Source organism: Echinops telfairi, unplaced genomic scaffold (genome assembly GCF_000313985.2).
Source record: "Echinops telfairi isolate 266 unplaced genomic scaffold, ASM31398v2 ScPeMD7_7;HRSCAF=31, whole genome shotgun sequence".
In the NCBI taxonomy this organism is placed as follows: domain Eukaryota; kingdom Metazoa; phylum Chordata; class Mammalia; order Afrosoricida; family Tenrecidae; genus Echinops; species Echinops telfairi.
Window position 1 is genome coordinate 27,455,749 of NW_022103904.1, and position 24,643 is coordinate 27,480,391.

The window sequence follows — 24,643 nt, forward strand, 5'->3', positions numbered from 1 at the left end:
CCCCACCCCACCCCCGCCAAAAGTCCCAATTTTTGGAAAGAATGCACGACAAGCTAGGGTATACGGTTTTCGGCTGCCATGTGGCTATTTTGCCAGGATATGAGTTTTTTCAATGGTGTCCCGCTTTACCAATGTTAAAATCTGGTCACCTTATGCTAAACTGAAAGGCTGGTGGTTCAAATATACCCTGAAGAATCTCAGGGGGGAAAAAAAGGCCCAGTGAAAAACTAGTCATTACAAATCCTATGAAGCACAGTTCTACTGTGGCACACAGTGTTGCCATGAGTCAGAGTTCACTTGATGACAAGTAGCTTACTTAATTTTAAAACAGCACGCATTTAAAAAGGAAATTAATATTATGTATTTGGAGAAGAAATATAGTCTAAATTAAGCAGAAACTAAGCAAATAAAGTGAAGGTGTATTTAAAGATTAATCACAATAAACTTGGCATTAAAGATCAACCATTGCATTATCTAGCCACAACCGAGAACAGAAAAGACCATTTCTAATTCCAAATTTTAAGGTATAAACTCATAGGAATGTACAACAGAACAGCCTCTGGTACCTTTCACTAGACTGAACAAGAAACCAAAGAAAACATTTTAAGGAGGAAAATAGGAATTACAGATGCCCTATAATAGCATCTGTGTAATGTAGGTCTGCCAAGTCAATACTTATCTATTAGAAACTCAAAAGTATGCCAAAGGAGCTCTGAGTGGAAGGTCCACAGTCTGAAACCATCAGCCCCTCCTTGGGAGGAAGGCAGGGCCTTTTACTCCCATAAAGAATTCCAGTCTTGGAAACTCACAACAGTCTTATACTGTCCTACAAGGTCGCTATGAGCGGAAATCAATTCATGGGGCTGAATGTTATGTTTAAGTATCCAAAGGAAACTAGTGACGGCATTATTACAGATTATTTTCTTCTTACCATGTTATCATGTAGAAAATTTCCATATTACAACTCTCTCCCCCGCAAAACATACAGTCCAGTCCTTTACAATATTGTCAAAACTACCAAGAAATATTTTAAAATAATGTAGGCCCCAATTAATAAGAGGATAATCATTTGCTGTTGAGTTGATTCAGACTCATGGCAACATCATGATTGAGAGTAGAACTGTGTTCCATAGGGTTTAAATGGCTGTCTTTACATACTTAGGCTGTTTGCTAAGCCTTTTTTCAAAGCCTAACTGGGTGCAATGGGATTCTGAACCTTTCAGTTAGTAGCTGAGTGTGCTATCTGCATCATCTACAAACTGTTAAGAGGAAACCAAAACTTGCTTATACATGCTAATTTTAAAATATTTTTGATATAGCTGAAATGAGAGCAATGTTATGTATCATCAGAAAGAATCACAATAAAATATCAAATGGAATCAACAAATCAGAAATGATACCCTGCTTTTTGACATGTTAAAAGTCTGAATAATTAAAAAGAGGACCAATGAAAATGGCCACAGAGGACTGGCATAGTCTGATAGTGTTCTGGAAATTGCTCAGATTGAAAAGTTTCCTAATCAGAACTGCTCACAGTGTGACCAAGTCTGACACACAGGCGATAGTATAGGAAGAGAAACAAGAAGCAATTGACACTTCCCAAATTTTAGACAAATCAGGAAAGGAAGCAGAAGATGATTAATAAAGATTAGAGAACTATAGGAATGCTACAGAATTCAAAGAAGAAAGTACTTCTAGGCTAGTATTTAAAATGGTTAAACATGGCTGACATATAAATGATAGTAAGGTCTGAGGTCTACAACCTATAAAAATGTCTGCTGGTAGGAAAACGGGGAGGAACAATCTCCTATCGAGAAAAAATAAAGGACCGAAGGGAAGAATGTGGCTGGTACTATGTTATAAATGGAGACTTTAGACAGTTTCTCTCTAGTCCTTAGTGAATCAGGTTGTGTGCAATATAATACTGAGGCTTTCTTTAGACACAGTTCTTTCAAGGGGCACAAAATCCTTCATAGCCATACCAGGAGGACTCAATGCGAAAACCCCACTAAGTAAACTGGGCTTTAGCTCACAATCACATAGCCCTTGGACTTAAGGCTGAAATTCAGTAGTGTGCAAAGAAGCAAATGACTGCTATCCCAAGGGCAGAGCTAGAGGATGCTTGACTTTGGTTTGGATCTCTTGCCTTGAGGGTGCACAATGAATGGTGCCCCAGAACTCCCATATAATTACTATTTTAATGCCATCCTTTATTAGAACATGTATTAATTTGGTAGGTGTGGCTCTGCCACTTGGAATGATTATTATTGAAAGTTTTGCCCTATTACCACTTCCCATTTTTTGTATAGTGTCCAGTCACTTAAAGAGTTTAATTTGTACAAGTCAAAAATTAATGTTGTAGTTCATAGCTGGCCTATACTAGTGTAATTTCTTTTTCTCAACAATGCTTTAAATTCTATGCCACTGCTAAATTAATGATAGTATCAGTAGCATTATCTTATGCCTCAGTGGGATGATTGATAATGTTCTCTAAAATGAAATGATAATGATGTCTCTGAGGTGAACCAGAAACATAAACCCAGATACAGATTTGGCTTGCAATTAATTCTATCCCCAATCTAGGGACAATTGGCTCATATGACATGGCCCTGCATGATGCACACCCTCATGAAGAGATAACTGAAGATATGGTGCTATAAAGTGTGGTAAATAAAGTAAATGGTGCCCCATTATCAGAGGCCTAAAATCTGGGCTCTACAAGGTTTGTCTTCAAACAAGTAGCCATCTAAGTGAGATGCCAACCAAGTATACATGGAAGAAGCATACACTGAGTGATCCAAGGATAATAGATCATAAAATCCAAATCTGAGGCAGGGAACAATGTCATCAGAGCTTCAACTGTGAAAACTTGGTTTGCAAAAGGCTATGAATGACAGTGGAAGCCGAAAATCCATTTGCAGAGTTAACACATGGATTAAGCCTCTGGTGAATTCCCTCTGGTCATAGTCAAAAAATGTAAATGGCTGTCTTATCAGACAGAGAGCCTTGTAATGTCTATTATGGCAGCTGTAATTAGGTTAAAATATGCCTTATCATTCGCTCTCCTTTAAAACTCATTTTAAAGTTGATTCAGTTTTTAAAAAGTGAAGTGGAATTACATGTCGGATTAAACCTCTGCTGAATTCCCTCTGATGTAGACCAGGAATGCAAACAGCCTTACAATCATGCAGAACGCATTGGATAGTGGACTATTGCAGATGCAGGACTATTTTAAAACTATTTTTTAAAAACACCTTATCATTTGATATCCCTTTTTGAACCATTTAAAATTTGTTGTAGTTTTTTAGTATTTCCTGCTTTCTTTCTGAGTGAAGTTTTTCTGTTTTACTTTGTTACAGTTCTTTTTTTAAAAAAAATGCTTTTCTTTGTATGAAATCCAGGGTGGGTAAATCTATAGAGACAGAAACTAGATTAATGGTTCACCTCTTGGGGAGGAGTGGGAAGGCCGGGTATGGCAAGTGAAGCTGGGTGGAAATGTTGAGCTTATAATAACAAGCGTAAGAATACAGAAAATGTTCTAAACACTGACTGTGGTGGTAATTATATAACTCTTAAAATGAACAAACTACTGAACTGTATAGTTTGTGAATTATACCAATAAAACCGACTACTATAAAGACATTCAACTGTGGGATCCAAAATACACTACAGATAACCTTAAGAACGGGAATTTCAGAACCTCACTGTGCTCATTTAGAACTTGCATATGGATCATTTGTGTGAACAAAACAAGGGAATACTGCAAGAAATAAAATCAGTGAAGGTGTCAGGGTAGTATCCTCACCATTCTTGTACAATCTGTGTGCTCAGCAAATCATCAGAGAAGCTTGACTATATGAAGAGTGTGGTTTCAGGTTTGGAGGAAAGCTTATTAACCACCTGTGGCATGCCGATGACACAACCTTGCTTACTGAAAGTTAGGAAGAACTAAAGCACTTGCTGATGAAGATCAAGGAATTGCAGCCTTCAGTATGGATTACAATTCAATGTAAGGAAGGCCAAACTCCTCCCAGCTGGACCAATCAGTAACATGATAAATGGAGAAAAGGCTGAAGTTACCAAGTTTTTATCTTGTTTGGATCCACAATCAATGCTGCTGGAAGCAGAAGTCAAGAGATCAAAAGACAATGCATTAGGTAAATGTGCTGTACAAGACTTCTTTAGAGTATTGAAGAGCAAGGATGTTATTTTCAGGACTAAGCTGTGCCCGGCCCAAGCCATGGTATTCTTCATTGCATTATATGCAAGTGAAAGTTGGACACTGTCTAAGGAAGACTGTAGAAGAATCGATACATTTGAATTGTGGTGCTTAAAAAATAATATTGCAAATACCAAGGGCTGATAAACAGACAAACTGATGTTTACTGGAAGAAGTAAGACCCAAGTGCTCCTCAGAAGCAAGGATGGCAAGACTTAGTCTTATACATTTGGACATATTTTCAGGACAGAAAAGTCCCTGGAGAAGTGCATAATGTTGGTAAAGTGGAAGGGCAAGCAAAAAAGAGGAAGGCTCTAGATGAGATGGATTGACACAGTGGCTACATCAATGGGCTCAGGCATATGAACAACTGTGAGGCTGGTGCAGGACTGTGTAGTGTTTCGTTCTGTTGTGCATAGGATCATTATGCATTGGAGATGACCCACTGGTACCTGACAACAACAGTATTAAAATGGAAGCCAGACTGAAATATGTAACAATGACTGAAAAGACAGAGAAGGAATTTAACCATATTTTCAAGAAGTCCATAGCAAATGGAGAGGGCAAAAGATGAAGAATTCGGTGAGAAGGAAAGAAAAATCAACAAAGCAGCAATACTCTAATTCTAGAGCAGATAGGAGATTAAATTCAGGACATAGACAAGTAACAGGTTAAAATCCAAGAGACCACGCAGACACTTTGTAAACTCTGTCTGGTTTTAATCTCAAAATTAGATTTTTCAGGTATGAGTTTTCAATTTGCTCTGTCACGGAGAGGTAGAGCAAATTAAAAATGCATACCCAGAAAATGTAATCTTATGATTAAAACTGGACAGAATTTATGTGCCAGACTGCAAAGAAGTTTAACTATTTTTAGAAAGAAGTAAGAGACAGGTACAGATAGTACCATGTTCTTAGCCACTATCACTTACATCCAAAAAAGATCACAGTGGGAGAGTGCATGTAAACCAAGCTTCGTGGTCACTCTTATGACTAGCCGTTGTCTTGGACAGTAAAAAGCTTCAAAATATCACAGTAGCTTACACTTCTGCCTTACATAAATCATAATTTCTTGCTCGTGAGCTATTATCTGTGGTGAAGAAGGTCCTAATGGGTTATGTGGACTACTGCAAAGACTACTCTCTCCCATGGGAGAGGAACACCCATTGTTTTCCTGCTGACATCTTGTAGGTCATGGGAGTCTTGCCTGTCTCAATGTTTAAGTGAACTGAAAAAGCTATTATAAGAAGCTAAGATTTTCCTTATAGTGGGTTTTATGAATAAAATAAAACCAAAGCATAACTCTGTGGTAGTAATACATAAAAACGCAAATTCTGAATGGAAAGTAGCAAACTGAATACTAACAAGACCTAATGGAGCTTTAATTTGAATGATCAGTTGGCTCAAGAGAGCACAGAATGTTCTCTAATAGCAATAGATTTGTTGTAATTAATGCCATTTCATAGAGAATTGAATAGTTTTACATGTGCATGAGTTAATAAGCCGACATACCCTGAGAATTTGATCACCTTCTTCTAAGCCTTCTTTGGCTGCAGGACTATCTTCCAGAACACCCGCTACAAATATTCCAACATCATTTCCACCAGCCAGCCGTAAACCAACACTATCTCCTTTTCTGAATTTCACCAATTTCATGCTGGGACTATTGAAAAAATAAAATTTCATTTGCAACAATTATGAGAAACTTAAAAAGTTACAACATTCTTCCACATTGAAACTGTATTCCATGATGAAAATTATATTCAGATGGCAAGGCATTATTCGACAGTTTCTGAAGACAATCTTGTCACAATCAGAGTACAACTGTCACCTATTAGGGAGATGCCACTAATTAAGGCACACTGTAAGAGACCACCCACCAACCATTATTTGGCTTAAAATGCAGAGTTCTTAGATTATCTAGGGCATTAGACAGCTTGCGCAAATTCTTTATCTATACAAGAAGTAACTATTTTTTTAATTCCATACTTAAAAACTAGTTGGGTTTTTATTTCTAACTGACTTTATGAGAAAATGTTAAATTAAAACAAAGAAATAACCTAATCACAGTATTAAGTGGTATATGCTATAAAAAAGAATATGCAATGTTTTATAATTCTCATTGTAAATTATTCTTAATAACAGGTAGAGGCAACAACACAACTTAAATGCACATTACCGAAGAACCCCATCTTCATGAGTTGAATTAGGTAGGACACCATCAGATGGACTGACAGGTAAATCCACATCTGGTTGTCCAACTTGAGCATACACAGGCTTTGGTTCTATAAGAAAATTTAAATTGTGGTGAACTCTCTTTACAAAACATGAAATATAAAAAACAAAAACAAAAAACATGAAATAATGTAAGTAACTGCTGAAATAATCAAATAATAAGAGTGTTACAGATTGTACATAAGATTCATCAGCAGAAAAGATAAGTTCAGACAACTTGTTAAGGATACCTATTTATTTATTATAGTACAATTTACAAGTAATTCTGAAGTTTTATAATTCAGGAAGCGAGAACCCCCATGTGTATCTGTTAAGATAAGAACTGGAAACACAGGGAATCCAAACACAGATAAACCCCTCAGGAACAATAATGAGAACAGCTATCCCAGGAGGATAAAGGGACGGTGGGGTACATAGGGGGAACCGTTCACAAGAATCTACATATAACCCCCTCCCTGGGGGATGGACAATAGAAAAGTGGGTGAAGGGAGACGTCGGGCAGTGTAAAACATGACAAAATAATAATTTACAAATTATTAATGGTATGGGAGGGAGGGGAGACATGGAGGGAGGGGGAAAATGAGGAGCTAATACCAAGTGCTCAAGTAAAGAGCAAATGTTTTGAGAATGATGATGGCAACAAATGTACAAATGTGCTTGACAGAATGGATGTATGTATGGATTGTGATGAGTTCTACGAGCCCCCAATAAAATGATTTAAAAAAAAGACTAAAAGCAATCTTCATTCTCTGCTGGGTTAAAACTTATTTTAAAATATCCACTCTTTTGCCACTAAGCTATTTATCATGAAAATAAAAACATTCACGAAAGCTTACTGATTCATACCAACCTTCCATACATAAGAAAAATGCTGGAAATGAAATAAAGAAAATGTCCTATTGGTAATAATATCACCTACGTAGTCTGACATTTATTTTAAGTAGTCAAACAGCCAATGTTCCTTCAACTTAGGATTGTGCCTTGATTACCTGGAAGAGTGGGTGCTTGTTTCTCATTTCTTTCACCTACAACTTCTTCCATTGCTTTCGGTGTATGTTCATCTGCATGCTTTACAGGAGTCGAGATAGCTCCGGGCTTAGGAATTCTTTCTTCGCCTCTGCTCCGAAGACTATAAATTATTATTTTAAAAGTTAGAAGAAGAATAGGATAATCTGAAACTTTTTAAAAAGATAACAGTCAGAGAACAACCAACTTTGAAAAGCAGTAAGAAATTGCAGCTCTACTAGATAACAAAACAGTATAAAAACCTAGTATTTAAAACCAAACTGATATACTAAACAAAAAATGAAGATATATATCACAGGAGTCGACTTTGTTATGGGAGTAGCATTACAAAATTGCCAGAAAAAACCCCCACATTTAATAAATGGTACTAGGATTAATTGTCCATACATTTAGAAAGATTAGATGTTATGCATATCAATGACAAAAATGGATTTCAATCCCAAATCCATTAGCAGGGCCTCTACATGAATTAAGTTCCTAGTGAATTCCCTGTGACCACAGTTAAGGGATGAATAGCCTTGCTATTTGATAGACTTTATATCAGAAAGTTGATTATGGCAGATGTAGGTAGATTAATACCCTATCACTTAAACTTCCCTTTCACCCAAGGAGTTGCCATTTTCAACCATCAGATTGGTAAACATGGAACTCTGAGAAAAGTGTAGTCTCAAACTTTATTCCAAGAAATTAATGACATTTTTAATTAAATAAAAAATGACACTTTCACTAATTTGAAAAAATAACAAGCACCTTGAAATCGTGTATAAAGGTGCTAAGTACAACACTGTATGGGCAAAAAACTAGAAAGAGACTTTTTATAAAATGTTTCTCATTAAAAAAAAGAAAAAGAAAAAAAGAGCAGACTGCTATGCCAAATAACAGTTTGTTGAGGAATGGGCCATGCCTTACCCTTATTTAAAAGTCCTACACAAACCTTACATATGTTAAATGTCTGTCTTGGTATAGAAAAAGGTTTGACTTCAGAAAAAATTAGAAATAAGTTATAAAGATTCAAATCAAACCTACTGCCAATCAATTCCAGTTCACAGTGACTATACGTTTTCTGAAGCCATCAATTATTATGAGAACAGGTGCCTCATCTTTCTCTAGAAGAGCAGCTGGCTGTTAAGTTTGAACCAACAACCAGCAGTTAGCAGTGCAACACTTACTCAACAGCACCAACCGAGCACTAACAAGAGAGCCAACCAACCAATTAACCAATTCAACTAACAGACCAATGAGACAGAGTAGAACTGTTCCCATGGGTTTCCAGGGCCACAAATCTTTTTCTTTTTAAAAAACATTAGGCCCTCTTACAGATATTTATAACAATCTACAATTCAATTAGATCAAGCATAATTGTACAATTGCTGCCACCATCAGTTTCAAAACATTTTCTTCTTGAACTCTTTGATATCAGTTCCTCTTTATCCCTTCCCTCCCCCACCCTACCCTCAAGGACCCTTATTATATATTATTATTATTTGCATATATCTTATACCATTCAATGCAGCCGTTCACCTACAATTCTTTCGTTCCCCTTGAGTGGTTACACATTCATTGCTGCTATCTGTTCCCCTTGGCCCTCATCTTCCTGAACCTTCAAGGAATCATTACTTCCATTACTATTTCTGATGGGTTTATATATCTTGGATTTCAAGCACTGAAAGACTTTAATTATACAGATGAACATATACATAGATCTCACAAGATTAATGAGGTTAAACTAAGACCATAATAGTAAGGGGAGGAAATATTAAAGAACTAGAGGATAGTTATGTGTTTCATCAGCTCTGGATATATCATCCCTTCCATGTGGCCCTTCTGTGAGGGACTGTCCAATTGTCTTACAGGTGGGTTTTAGGCCTTCAATTTGTCTATGCTCCTTCATGTCAATTTGGTACTTATTTTTGGATTTGATACTTTATTCCTGTCAACACCTCATGATCACACAGGATGGTGTGCTTCTTCCCAGTGGGCTTTGTTGTTTCCCTGCTAGATGGTTGCTTATGTAACTTCAAGCCTTTAACACACCAGATACTTGTATTTTTTTCAAGTTTTAAATTTGATTTTTTAAAAGAAATCTTTTTATTGGGGGCTCATACAACTCTTATCACAATCCATACATACATCCATTGTGGCAAGCACATTTGTACATTTGTTGCCATCATCATTTTCAAAACATTCTCTTACTTGAGCCCTTGGTATCAGCTCATTTCCCCCCCCTGGGTCCCCCTCCCTCCCTCATGAACCCTTGATAATTTATAAATTATTATTATTTTTTCATGTCTTGCACTGTCCAAGGTCTCCCTTTACTCCCATATCTGTTGCCCATCCCCTGGAAGGGGGTTATAGGTAGGTCATTGTAATTGGTTTCCCCTTTCTCCCCCAACCTTCCCCTTCCCCTCCTGGTATGGCTACTCTCAATATTGTTCCTGAGGAATGTATCTGCCCTGTATTTCCAGCTCTTATCTGTACTCATGTACATGCTCTGGTCTAGCCAGATTTGTAAGGTAGAATTAGGGTCATGAAAGTGGTGTTGAGGAAGCATTAAAGAACCAGAGGAAAGCTGTATGTTTCATCAATGCTATTCTGCATCCTGACTGGCCCATCTTTCTCCCCAAGACCCTTCTGTAAGAAGTCCAATTGCCTACAGATTGGCTTTGGGCCTCCACTCCACTCTCCCCCATTCAAATTGACCTGATTTGACGCTATTCCTTTTAATAGCCAGGCAGCATCAGCTTTCTTCACCACACTTGCTTATGCACCCACTTTGTCTTAAGCAATCTTGTTGGGAAGATGAGTATCATACAATGCCACACTCTTTGAACAAACCAGTCTTGTAATAAGGTAAGATTTAAGTAGAGGCCCAAAGTCCATCTGCTTCCTTATTGTATTTACATCACACACACACACACACACACACACACACACACACACACACACACACCTTTATGTTTACATATCTATTTATATAATTTTTGCTTTATTATTCTTTCCTCCTGCTCCACTATTATTTACTCATTGTTTACCTCTCAGTTAATTCCTCTCAGATACATTTCAATTGATCAAACAAGACCAGGAATGCTACACCCTCCTCATGGTCAATTTTAGATCCCTTGCTATTCCTCCCTGGAATGGTCCTTATTTGTTCATTGCCTCCTCCCACCCTTCAATCTGTTGCTATCTCGTTGGGATTGCTTATCCTGGCTATCTTATATAGACAGACACCAAGAGGAAAAAAAAAAGAAAAAAGGAGAGACCATACAAACAGTTCCCCAAGTCTAACTGTTGTCTTGACCTAGAGTAGATGAGTATTCCTCTGTTAAACAGTGAGCAGGCGCTGTTATAATCCATGGGCCCAATTCCCTTTTCTTTTAGGGATCCTTAAGAACCCAAGACCTTCTTACCTAACAGCATTTATATCCATTTTAGTCCTGAGCATTTGTGTCCAAGGGGCACTCCTTCTACAAAACCCCACTGCTCTTCCTGCTGTCAAGGATGGAGTGGTCTAGTGCCCCACACCTCACCCCAGTGTACCTTTAGACTTTCAGTGTGTCCTCCTTGTAAATATCCTCCAATTAGTCCAGATGAGGTGCCAACCCCCCCACATAGTCTACAAGCAAGATTCTTCAGGGACTTCATGCCTTTGCTCCTACTGCTGGTCTATTGCACTCCCCTCTTGGTTTGTCCCCATTTGGGTGAGTCAGACCTGGCTGCACTATCTTCAGTGCTTTCCTCTGGGGCACTGTCATCTAGGGAGGGACGTCATGTCTCAAGCTGAGGTTGGCAGAGCCATAAATCTTTTCTTTCTCCTGTGGAGTGGCTGGTGGTTTTGAACTACTGATATTACGGTTAATAGCCCAATGCAAAACCAACTATGCCACCAGGAATTTCTCACCAGAGATTAGAAGCATATATAGAGATCGATGAAAATAACATCAAAAAAAGTGAAGTACACAGTACAAATTGTAAGGCTGTAAGTTTTATATCTATAATCTTTAGACAGATCACATATAAGCACATATACATACATGCCCATATATAAAAAAAGACCTAGATGGATAGCGTTGCTCTAAGTTGGAACTGACTCAATAGATTATTTTAATTTTTACCAAATGGACACACACACACACACACACACAAATACAAATATTTTCAATGACAGTAAAAGGAATAAATCTAATGTTAAAAAATTTAATGGAGTTATTAGTAGTCTCTTATCAGAAAAATTTATTCCCATAGTATGTTCATAAAATGGTAGAACAAGCACTTCTCATAGTTTCTATCTTAATATTCATTTAACTATTCTGTGGGGGTGTATTTTATTTTTAGATTACAGAAAACTAAGCTGTATAATCATGCATGAATAGCAGTCTTAGTTACTAAGAAAAATTAAGAAGCCAAGATATATTCAAGCTCGAACTTGGATGAATTATTTTTAAACCATGAAAGGTCAAAATATAAAGCTCTTTCTTATATTAAATCTCATATGCAATAAACAAAGCATAAGAAAACCTCTAATTAAATTGCTCCATGCTTCAAATTGGTAAATTCTTCCTATATTTTTGCATTGACAATATGAATATGAAATTTTAGCATAAATTGAGATTAAAGATGAACTGCACACTTAAAAATTTTATTGATTTCTGTTGTGTAAATTGTAAAAACAAAAATTACTGATCTTATGACTGAAAAAAAATTCTAAATAAAAAATTAGACTATAAAGACCAAAGCAAGTAACAAACAGAGGGATTCGGCAGAAATCAGCGCAGAGGGGTCACGGATTAGGATATACTACACTTCTGGACTGCAAGATGCTCAGCATAAAGATAAGTAAACACAAATTTATTAAAAATAAAAAGATCGCGGCGTCTGCTGAAAGACTTCCCTTTGTCATCAGACCTCAGCATAAGCTGGCTACGTGTAGATCTCCTACTATCCCAACCAACTTTTCCCAGTCCAGGGGCTAGTTAGTGTGGCCAAGCTTCAGGGACAAGGCTCTGCCCACCAGCCTGGGGTAGATGTAAGCACATAGTGGCTTGACTCTCAGCCACGAAAACAATACAGCAACCACACAAAAGATGAATATTGTGAAAAGGTCACTACTACCTAAAAAACAGTCTGTAGATGAAATACAATGCATTCCAAATCCCAAATACATTCTTTAAAGAAATGGGAAAACTAATTACCAATTTCATATAGGTAGGCAAAAGACCGAGGATAAGCAAATAACTTCTTATAAGGAAGAACCAAGTAGAAGGCCTCACACTGCCTGGCCTAAAAACCTACTACTTAGCCCCAGCAGTCAAAACAGCCTGGCACTGGTACAATGAGAGAGACACAGAGCAAGGGAACATCCATAAAACCCAGACATAAATGCACCAGTCTTCAGGCAACAAATCTTTGAAAAAGGACCTAGAAATATCCAGAGATACAGAGATAAAGGCAGCTTCTTCAACCAATGGTGTTGGATAAACCGGATTTCTATACGCAGAAGAATGAAAAAAGACCTCTCTCTCCCCATGCACAAAAATGAAATCTCAAGATGTATTAAATGTATACCCCAAAATTCTCAGGATCAATGAGAAATCTGGAAGAAATTTAAGGGCCCTATTGCCAGGCATACATAGACTAAAAAGTCTAAGGAAGGAGGCACACACAGTGGAAGACAAGACAGGCATGACTGGGCATGCTGAAACTATATCACTTATGCACATCGAAGGCTTCAGCAGGAGACCCACAATGCTAGCCTAATTAAAAAATACATAAAACAACAAAAGCTGGAGAGGATGTGGAGAGATTAAAACTCGTACACTTTGGTAGACTTGTAAATGCATACAACCACTAAGGAAAACAATATAGCAATAATACAGCATCAGGAATTGAAGTCCCATACGACCCAGCAATACTACTTTTAGGTATATACCCCAAAGAAATAAGATAAAAGATTGGATATATGCTCTCCCATATTCATAGCAGAACAGTTCACAAAAGCAAGAATCTGGAAGTAGTCCAAATGCCCAACAGTAAAAGAATGTATAAAGAAACTATGGTACATACATACAATGGAATATTACACATCCCTAAAAATCAGTGATGAATGCATGAAACGCCGCATGACATGGAAGGACCTAGAAACCATTATGCTGAGTGAAATTAGTCAATCACAAAATGACAAATATTGTATGTATCCATTACTATAAGGAAAAACAACAAATAAGCAAATCTTAAGAGACTAATATCCAAACAAAGGGGTGGAATATATGCCTACCGGCCATGAACAACACATCATTCCCCTTATGTGCATTTCATAAGAATCACATTGAAAGAGGTGCCCTCACATTGGCTGGAGTCACTCCTTCAAGAAGGGTTGGAAAAGGGTGAAGACATCCACTATACCACACTGAGACAAGGCTGTGACAAAGCAATAGGCCCTCCACAGGAGGGAGAGGAGAACCTTACTGGAAAATCAAGTTATGACCAGGGAAGGGAAGCATCTACATTTCAGATGAAGCACTGATAATTCGGTTGATGGGTACGGTGGGTAAATGGGGAGGAGACAACCTCACATCGCGAAAGGATGTTCAACCATAAGCGTAGGGAACCTACAGAGAGAATAAACTAAAATTTATGTTCCTGGGTAGACACTACAAATATGTTTCTACTCAAGCCTCGGTGAACTGAAGCACTATGATTGACCTTAGATGCTGCCCTTACAGGCACATGGCATCCCCCAAACCCTTGGCATGCCACACCAGAAGCCCTTGGCATGGAAGTCTGGCTGATCAAACTGGGCCTACCGCAAAAACTACCGGTATCCTTGGACTTAGGACTAAAGTACTCTGATGGGAAAGGAAGCAAAGGATGGCCACCCCAAGACTATATAAATGGCGGCTGTTGGACCTTGGGTGGGAACTCTGGCTTAGTGGATGTCCAATTAAAAGTGACCCAGAACGACCATTTCTTTAATAGATCAATGCTCCCCTGCAAGCTTTAATCTAAGAGGCAAGGATCTATCCTTGTAAGAACTACATGAAAATTTCCCCAAGCATCAACCCCATGCTCAATGTAAACAGAGTTCAATCTGTACAAAGTAACAACTCATGGATTACAGCATGCAGTTTTACTATACTTTCATAAACTTCTCATATTAACAGTACCTTAAATTCTAGGCCATTGGATAAATTGATTATTTTATCAATGCAATTGCCTTATACCCCAGGAGGGTGATATATTGTTATCCTTTTTTTGGAGGGGGGGAGAGTGTATTGTTTGGTTTATTGTTGTTCTTGTTTGTTTTTGCTTTTGTCATAATATGACCACCAAACTAAAACATAATAGTTGATAACCTGTAGACAAGCAGAGGGAATCTGGGCTCTCACATAATTCAAGCCCCAATCCAAGAACAGCTAGTTCTTATAACATGGCCCTGCTCTATACTTGCCTTCAAGAAGAGATCACTGAAGATAAGGATGCTCCGGTGAAGAGTGGTGAAGAAAGCAGATGGTGCCCAACTATCTATTAGAATAGTTGTCTGGGGTCTTACAATTCGAACATTTTTATCTTCAGCTAATGTTTATATTCTATTCTCTATCATCTTCCCCTGACCCAATACACTCATTACAAGTTTAAAGCAATCAACCTTTAAAACATGATTTCACATGACTAGAATACACATCATTTTATTAAATATTTCATATCATTAATCTTTGGAGAATTATTGCTCTTCTTAGTGTATTGCCATTAACTTTCAAAAGAGAGGCTAATTATATATAGAAGCTGCATTACATGAGGTAAAATCTGTGAGAGAAATTTTATTTAGACCAATATATTGCAAACATTATTTCATCATTTTGTTATTAGTTGTTTTTGAATTGGCTCCAACTCACAGTAAACCGTTCACAAGTAAAACAGAACAAAAAATTGTCCAGTTCTGTCATTCTCACAACAGTGAGCATGACTGAGCCCATGGCTGCAGCCCCTCTCTCAATCCTACTGAAAGTGGTAGTCTTTTTGTGTACTTGGTCTTCAAAATCCAATCTGTATTTCACACAACACATCTCAATTTAGATTGGTCTCATTTCAAATGCTCAGTAGCGACATATGGCTAGTGGTCACCCTGTTGTACAATGTAGATCTAGAGTTACTTTATAAAATAATCAACTTTGCTGAAATATTTAAAATGTTCAATTATTATGTGACAATGTATCAACTAAGTCTATTCCAAAACAAAATTTAATCTATAGACATGGATATTAGTCCATAATCAATGGCAACTATTTATGGAAACCAGGTTCTTGCTACAACACAAAATACATGTAAAAAAAAAAAAGAAAAAGAAAAAACATGTTTCTCAGGCTTGTCTTACATAATGCTACTCAAGTACCTCTGAAATATATTTAAGCTTTAAAAAAGAATGATTTTCGCCACTATGAGAAAAGCTGACTTTATTTCAAAATTATGATTCATGTTTATCTACCATACTCTGAGATAGTCTAGAAAGAAATTTCAGACATTGCGGGGGACCTTCAGATCCTCTTAGGAATGTTTTTTGAAGCCCTGATAGTGTAGTTGGTTATGTATGCATTGGGCTACTGGCTACAAACCAGCAGTTTGAACTCATGAGCTGCTCCAAGGGAGAAAGCTGAGGCCGCTTGCTTACTTAAAAATTGGAAACCTTAGGGTGTAATTTTATTGTCATATATGGTCGTTGTGGTATAATTATTTACTATGGCCCTTCAAGCCATAGTCCTCCATTTTGTGATGTTATAAATTCTAGCTTCTATATTTCACCAGTTATTGTCGCATTTTGGAATAAGTTATTAGTTATACCAATTAGACAAGATTAAAGTGGGATATATTTAGAGTCCCAAATTTCTAAAGTGCGTGACTCAAGTCACCACCCTCACTTTCCTCGGGCTTATGGTCTGCAGATTTTCTGTATACCAGAAGGCAAAAATCACATCTCCAGGAAGGCCTCAGATATGGGAAAGAAGACATCTTTGTGACTGTTACTTTCCAACTAAGCATGCGCAGAGGACCCCTGCTCAGTCAAGCCCCAATTATTTCCTAACGGCTAATAGCCCAGGACTTGGGCAGTCATCTTGATGTGAGAGGCGTAGATGCTCTTTGCTAGGTAGACCTGCTTTCACTTTTGGACATTTTGTATCTCTGTACCTTCAATGCGCAATCCGGGCAAACTGTATTCTCTTGTTCTGGGTGCTGCATCTGGTTTGTCTCTGCCTGATCTCTGATTCTTAGGCTTTGAGCTGTAGTTTTAACAACAGCTTCCACGGCCTTGTGGATGAGGAGGATCTATTTTGGAATAATTAGCCTCCACAACCACGTGAGCCATTTCCTTAATGTTTCTGAGATGTTGCAGTGAACTGCAAAACTCTGGAACTTGCGGGGAGCCAAAAGGGGAAATGTGTAGTTGATAGGAGGGATAATGGAGTGAGGTTTTGGAAAAGTCAAGACATTTATTTGTGGCACCTTCCACTTCCCTGGAACCAATCTTATATTAGTATTTCTAACAAATTATCTTTGCAGTTGCTATGAGTTGGAATAGAGATGCTTTTGTTTTTCTGTAGGAGGGTATATAGTCATATTTTACTTTTTAAGTGATGTAATGCAATGTAAACATAATGACCCATTTATCTAGCGAGTTTGGGCTGTTTACAGAACATGTTTTTTTTTAAAAAAAGACGAAAGTAGACTTACTAGGTAAACTTTATGTAAAAAGAACAGCAGATTGGCAGGAGTAAGAAAATGTTTTAAGTTGAAAATTTACAACTGTTTGGGGAGACATGTAGTGTAGGTAGAGAGCATCCAAAGCACGTGGAGTTTGTTTTGGCATTACTCTTTCAGTCAGTTTTGTAGGACAGCATCCTAGATGAGATACCTCCCCACAAAGAGGGTAGATTTCTAGAGCAAGGACTGCTGGCAAACACAACAAATTCACTCTGGAAGGTCTTTCCCACAAGGTCTAGATCTCATCAGGGGCATGGGTAGGGTGGGGCAAGAAGTGGTAGTTAGGCTGCTTCTATTAGCTGTGATTCCGATACAGATAGACTGTGTTTACTACCGGTTCAGGGGATAGTACCATAGATTTCTGTTTCTAAAAGAAAAGCAGTTCTCCTTTGGTTATTATTATTCCCTCATGAGGTTGAAAAACCCAAATCCTGACTCTTGAAACACTAAACCATGAGTGGGATGTGTTATAGGCAGGTGAGGTAGAAGACATGGCTCTTGGAACCAGCAGATGGGTAGCGAGCACCGAGTGTACTCCACTTTCTTCCCATTTGCTAATGAATACTATTCTGTTCTTTTTAATTATAATTATCTCAAACACAACAGATTGTCCTACACTATTTAAATCTGAAAATAAAGTAATTTTTAATTTTTTATTGTCTTTGTAAAAGGTGAAACTTCACAGCTGATACAATAAATAATTTTTATACTTTTACTTAGAACGAAATTGCAATCTGTGGCTGTTTGCTGCAATTTAGTCAGCTCAAATTCATGGGCTCTTAAAAGAAAGTTTAGTTGAGTCACTAATATTCTACTCACTTTAAAACATTAGAAGATAATCTTATTTCCTTCTCCCCAAATTTGTTAATAATTCAAAGAATGAATATTTTTCTTTTAAAATGTTCATGTTCTCCTGAAACCATCTCTTCAAAGGAAAAATACTTATTGAACTCTGTGTCACTTTTCCCCTCTTTGCTCTTATTATCCAGATACACCAGTGATCTTGTTTTTCAACTGGTCAAATGCACATCAGAAGCAGCACATGTAGTCTTATCTTGGAATGGTTTTCAGAAGACTGGCTCTTTCTTACTATTTCAAGATGGCATTATTACCTTGCTTATAATCTTAGTAAGAGATAGACCTCAAAAACAAAACAAAAACCCTCTCACTGCCATTAACTTGATAAAATCCAAGGTTACTTAGAACAGTAGACCTTTCCACTCAAAAAAATAAAACCACCTGCCATCCAATCACTTCTGACACACACAACCTCTCCCAAAACCAAACTCATTGCCATCTAGTCGATGCTGAATCAAAGTGATCCTATAGGAAAGGGTACAACTGCCCCTGTGAGTTTCCAAGGCCATAACTCTTTAGGGAGCAGAAAGCCCCACCTTCTCCAGAGAAGCAGCTGGGGTTTCGAATGCTGACCTTATTAGAAAAATGTCACCACTATGTCACGGAAGCACCTTAGTAAGATACGATGTAGATGTAAAGACTATTCTTTAAATTAAAAGATAAGATTTCACTAATGTACAGAATGTGCTCTATATGCAATATATTAGAACTTACCTGGTACTTTCAGAAAGTTAGCTAGTTTTTTCTGTAAATGACTTTGTGGGCCCTACATCTTCTGTCAAAATATCTCAGTTAAGTCACTAAAAAATGGGCTCCACTAAAGCTTTAGTTTCAGGCAGCAGGCTATTTTGTCAACACCTGTTCTGAGTTTGTCAACTAAACTTCTGAAACTGTGGTTTGCAATGGCGTACCTTTTGTATTCAGAACCCAGGCTGCAGTGAAGTTACCTGAGGCAACATCTTGGGTTCATTTAGCATTTGATTTTTACTTTTTGGTTGTTTCATGTTCAGAAACCTTTTACTGTTGCCAAATTTTTCACCACCCTCACATCCAGGTACATGACTCCATCTATGGGGTTGTGAACCACAGCAATGTTCTCGACGCAGTCCAGAAGCAATGTTCTCGACAACAGTGAGGGTATTTAGTTCACCTAGCGACAATGAAGAAATAGGCTCTTTTATGTTGCTCAGAACTCTAGCCATGTATTGTCTGTTCTCAAGGAAAAGAACATGACACACCAAACCAAACTCATTGCCATTGAGTCAAATCTGACTGAGAGCAAGCCTATAGGAGAGGATAGAACTGCCCATGAATTTCTTAGACTATTAACTGTTTACAGGAGTAGAAAGCATCACCTTTTCTCCTACAGAACGGCTGGTAGTTTCAAACTGCTGACCTTGTGGATCGCAGCCCAACATATAACCATTATGCAACCAGAGTTCTCAAAGGAACATAAAAGTAGATCATGACAATCACCTTTCTTCTTGTTTCTATGCCAGTACGGGAAAGGGAGGAAGAATGGTGGTATAGTGGGTTTTATATTGGGCTGCTAACTCCAAGGTCTGCTGTAAGAATTTACTAGCTGCTCCATGGGAGAAAGATGAGGTAGCCTTTTTTTTCTTTTAATAGTTTTATTAGGGGCTCATACTACTCTTATCACAATCCATACATACATCAATTGTGTAAAGCACATTTGAACATTCACTGGAGTGGCCTTCTTTTGTAAAGATTTATAACCTTTATAAGTCCTCACCCCCAAAAACCAAACTCACTGCCATCGAGTCAATGCTGACTCACAGGGACCCCCAATGGGTATCTGAGACTGTAACTGTTAACCCTAGGGAGTTTTACTTGGTGTGATAGGTTTTTTGTGCCAACAAGGAACCTGTAAGCAGATATGGGTGGAGCTTAGCTTGTCCATCAGGATAACTTCCCTTAGAAGTGCAGCTCTCCGGAGGCTTCTCCCTTTCTGTCTGCCTCCACCTTCTTGCAGAGCTGCCAAATCTCTGCAATGTTTTCCACTGAATTTGGATCCACCCAACTCTGCACACAGCCTGTGATGTTCCTGCATTCTGGATCAATGCAGAGTCTGAAGAGCGACTTAGGGACTAGTATCAGACTTATGGACTTGAGTTGGACTGAGCTGGGATGTTTTCTGGATATAGAATTACTTCTTGATACAAGTTTCTTACACATTTTTGACTGTCACTGGACTTGTTTCTCTAGCTAACTCGGTGTAACACACTCGGGTTGCAAACCACAAGGTCAGCACTTTAAAGCAACCAATGGGTCCACAGGAGAAAGACAAGGCTTTCGATTCCCATAATTAATCACAGACTTGGAAACCTACAGGAACAGTTCTACTTGTCGATAGTTTGGTTTTTGGAGAGGGTTGCTTTGTGTTAGAAGCGACTGGATGGCAGGTGATTTTATTTTTTTCAAACATCAAACGAAGACTTGAGTTGAAAGGTCAACAGTTTAAATTATGTAAATTAAGTAACCTTGGATTTTAACACAACATTCAGCTTTAATTTGCTTATAGAATGAGGACATCTTATAAACTGGAAAGAGGAGATATATATTACTAATACTCCTCGACTTGTACTTCTGCTTAATGTAGAAGCAAGTATTTGAAAATTAATTTAATTCTCACAACAACTTTAAGATCTATGACCGCTTTACAGCAGATGAGGGAAGGGAAGCAGGATTTCAATGTCATCCAAATAATCAATGGCTGGCTAGGATATAAATTCAGGGAATCTGACTCCAAAGTCCAAATATTCTATTGCCTCTAATAAAATAACGATGTTGCTATTCTCACCAGACAACTACATATTATAAAAAGATACGAAAATATTTAGAAATCTAGGTAGAGAACAAGGCAGGGCTAACATTTACAAAGACAAATTCTTTTATTTCTAAATTGAAGCTTTTTCAGAGACCAAGTCAATCGGGCACAGACTTGACCAGATAGAATTTAAATAACCTTTGAAGAACAAAGCCACCTGCTTTAAATAAAAAGTGTTGTGGCAGCAATCCTATTACTAAGAAAACATCAGAGAGGCATCAGGAGGGATTTTTGGAATACACTACACAAACAATGGGGCCACTATGTGTTAGAATTGACTTGATGGCAGTGGGTTTGGTTCTTTGGAATTTAAAACAAATAGAAAATTATTTGAACAATTTTAGTTAGAAGATTAACTCATTTTATATATGACATATTCTCATACTCCTTTAAAAATCATAGTAAAATAAACATCAAGAATGATAATACTTCTAAAATTTGAGATTTGGTAGAGAATCATCTTCATAAATATCTAAAAATTATAATAGGTACAATTTATAGTAACAAAAACAATCATATTCACAGCTGTTGCTAGTTATTGTTTTCTCTTTTTAGCTTTTCCCTGCCATTTATTAGGAGCTAATCCCAGACATCATACCATTCCACATTTCAATTACATCAAGCAGTATTATATAATTCCTACCAAAATCAGTTTCAAAACATTTTCTTCCTTCTTGAACTCCTGATAACAGCTTCCCCTTACCTACCCCACCGCCCACTGAACCCCACAGGAACCCCTAATTTATTGTTGTTTCTGTAAGTTTCATATACTGGAAAACATAGCAAAACACATAAAAGGAGTCAAGAAGGCTACCAACAATGACAAAATACAACAGAGATAAACATCATTTTTTGTAAAAGCATAGAGAATATTTCAGACTAGACCAAGTCTCAAGTGTATTAGAGGGAGATCAAGTGACAAGGTTTTAACCGGTCAAGTCCGGTTTATCATTTTGATCTACTACAGTCATCTCTCCAATACTGTCAGTCTATTAACTAGTTTTTTCCCATCCCTCAATTACAGTTAGAGGGAAATCACTAGAGGCTTGTTCCCTGTATAGAGGGATCGTGCAAATATATTTTTAAATAAACTCAGTTAACAACTATTATCGCTATAGTTTGGGGAAAATTTTTAAAATATTTTCTATTGAATAGGCATTCCTCCATTATCTGTGACTTGTCTCCTCACCTTTCTCCAAAGATCTGCTTCCATGGTCCTGGTCTTGGCATTCTCTCTCTGTTGTTTCTTTTAGTAATTTCAATAACCTTTAACCAACACTACTATGCAGAATATTGTTAAATCGATATCTTTAAATTAACTCATCATTCTGGATCACATTTTCAAGTGCCTCCAGAGGAACTCCATTTGGATCCTTGTTTTAACTATAGGTGTGCTGATGCCTGCAAAGCCCTAGAAACCTCTATAATTTGTATGCAAAATGCTGCATGTATGTGCCTATGTGTATTTTTCTGGAGAAGATAAAAATGTTGTTTTTATCTTCACAGGTCTATGTGCTCCAAAATACAATACAATGTCAAGCAGTTCACATACTACTACACTAACAGACCTTTGACTTATGTGCCAGGCAAATGCATTTTCAAAAAGCAAAAGAAAGTCTAGGTTAATTCGTCTACTAAAGAACACTTATTAAAGTTAACCATTCCAATCAGCCTTAATGGTGTTGCTGGGCAAACATTGGATACTAACCACAGGTCAGTGGTTTGAACTCACTAGCGGCTCAGCTACAGAGATGAGGTTGTCTGCTCTCATAAAGATATACAGCCTTGGAAATCCTATGTATGGTCACACTGAAGTCAGAACGGAGCAGATGGCAGTGGGTTTGGGTTTGGATTCTAAGCAGTAGATTCCAAAGCTTGCTAGTATCTTCCTAATGCATCTTCTAGTGCTAGAGTCAACAAACTGAAGTTGTGGGCCAGTTCTTTATGTAAAATAAGTTCTCTGGAGTATTGCCACACCCAATAAACAAATTATTTTGGGCTGCTTTTGTGCTACAAAATAAAGTTGAATAGTTATGAAAGAAACTGTATATAGCACATGTCTAAGATTGTAAGTCTGGGCTTTTAAGAAAAATAAACTGGCTGACCCATTATTCTATATAACCTATCCTAAACCAAATCAATGCCACTGTGTTTCAACCTCAGCTATCTGACAAGACAGAATAAGCTATAAATCTTCCACATCTTTCTCCCACAGAGGATCTGGTTGACTCGACTCAACCTTTCAGTTAGCAACTAAAGGAGAAAAAAAAAAGGCCTAATCTTGAATAATAAAAGGAAAATCTACTTTCCAATTTCATTATTAAGCAATACCACATACATGTACCAAGTATAACAATTTTATTTTAATAAAAGAATCTTATTACCTGACATTGCTGGGCTGCTGTGGAGAGTGCCTAGAATGATCAGAAGGCTCTGACCTTTGGTCAGGAGATCGTGAGTGACTGTGGTGGGAGGGCCTGTCATGTGATCGATTGGAATGATCTGATGCCAGTGACTGAATTTCTGAAATATCTGTTAAATAAAGGGGTGCTATTATTTTCTGTTAAAATAACGGAATAAGTGACCATATAATTTCATATCAAGTGACTGATTTAAGCATTAACTTCATCAGTTAGTAATCAAATTAATTATGGTAAGCTGTAGGAAAAAAGTATATGTATATATACACTTTTCAAATTCAACATTTTCAAATGTTGGTAATTTTTTAATTTAAATGTGTTTGGCTTGTAGAAAACAATCACTTCACTCATGTATATAAAATCTTCCTAATACTTTTAGAAGTAAGTCACTTACAGGCAACCTCCAAAAATAATCACACTCACCATCTCGTTCGGAGGCATTAGCAGAGTGGATACTGTCAGAAAGATCAGGAACATTCAGTAAGGTAGCCCGTTCATCTCTTTGAACTACCATTTTTAACTTGCCTTTAGATCTTTCTATCAATGTCTTTGCATCTGTCAATGACATATTTTCTGTCACGGTACCATTTATCTGCAACAGAAAAAGAGCTATATATTGAAAGCAAATAACAGAACAAAAATTAAAATACTTTGCTATGGGCAGGAATATCTAGCTACTCTTGGGCTTGCTTTCAGCAATGAAGTATTTCTTATATATTTTTCTAAATTATTAAAGTACCTTAACATTTTAAAATCAAATTTTTACTGCACTGTTGCTCCCTCAGAAAAATTCAAATTAACGTCCCTTATCCTCCCCGACGCAATAAGCATATCACTTTCTATTACATATGTAAATTAATAACATAATAAATTCTAATAATAACTGGAATAATTATCAAAACCATTTATTATGAAAGAATAGGCTCTTCTACCTACAAATAGCTCCTGAGGTGAATGATAAACATCTGCAGCAATTAATTCTGAGGATGATTCGAACCTGCAGTACCAGTACTGAGGTACAATAACAGTGTAGATGTAAATCTGGTCCCTCTCCCTTAAACATTTCCTTTTAATTCTTTGGCTAAATTGGTTCAAATAAATGCAGAGGATATATATATATTCCATCTAGAAATTGTTGTCTATTTCAGTTCATTAAAATTTAAGAATATGACTATACCTTCAATACAACATCGCCTTCTTGAATATTGCCATCTCTTGCTGCCAAACTATCTTGTGAAATTTCCTTTACAAATATATGGCTGGCCAATCGAAGACCATATTCTGA

At 37.3% G+C, this 24,643-nt stretch overlaps 1 protein-coding gene across 1 annotated transcript in view; it reads right to left on the minus strand.

Moving 5' to 3' along the window:
• The window catches only part of TJP1 (tight junction protein 1), a 172,137-nt gene that overhangs the window by 52,803 nt on the left and 94,691 nt on the right, over positions 1 to 24,643 (minus strand). Inside the window, exons 6-11 of the mRNA XM_045286303.1 lie at positions 24,536 to 24,639; positions 23,782 to 23,950; positions 23,323 to 23,470; positions 7,443 to 7,582; positions 6,398 to 6,503; positions 5,731 to 5,881 (exon numbers count right to left, since the gene is read on the minus strand). Coding sequence (XP_045142238.1) covers positions 5,731 to 5,881; positions 6,398 to 6,503; positions 7,443 to 7,582; positions 23,323 to 23,470; positions 23,782 to 23,950; positions 24,536 to 24,639 — 818 coding nt within the window. The remainder of the gene's footprint in view (positions 1 to 5,730; positions 5,882 to 6,397; positions 6,504 to 7,442; positions 7,583 to 23,322; positions 23,471 to 23,781; positions 23,951 to 24,535; positions 24,640 to 24,643) is intronic.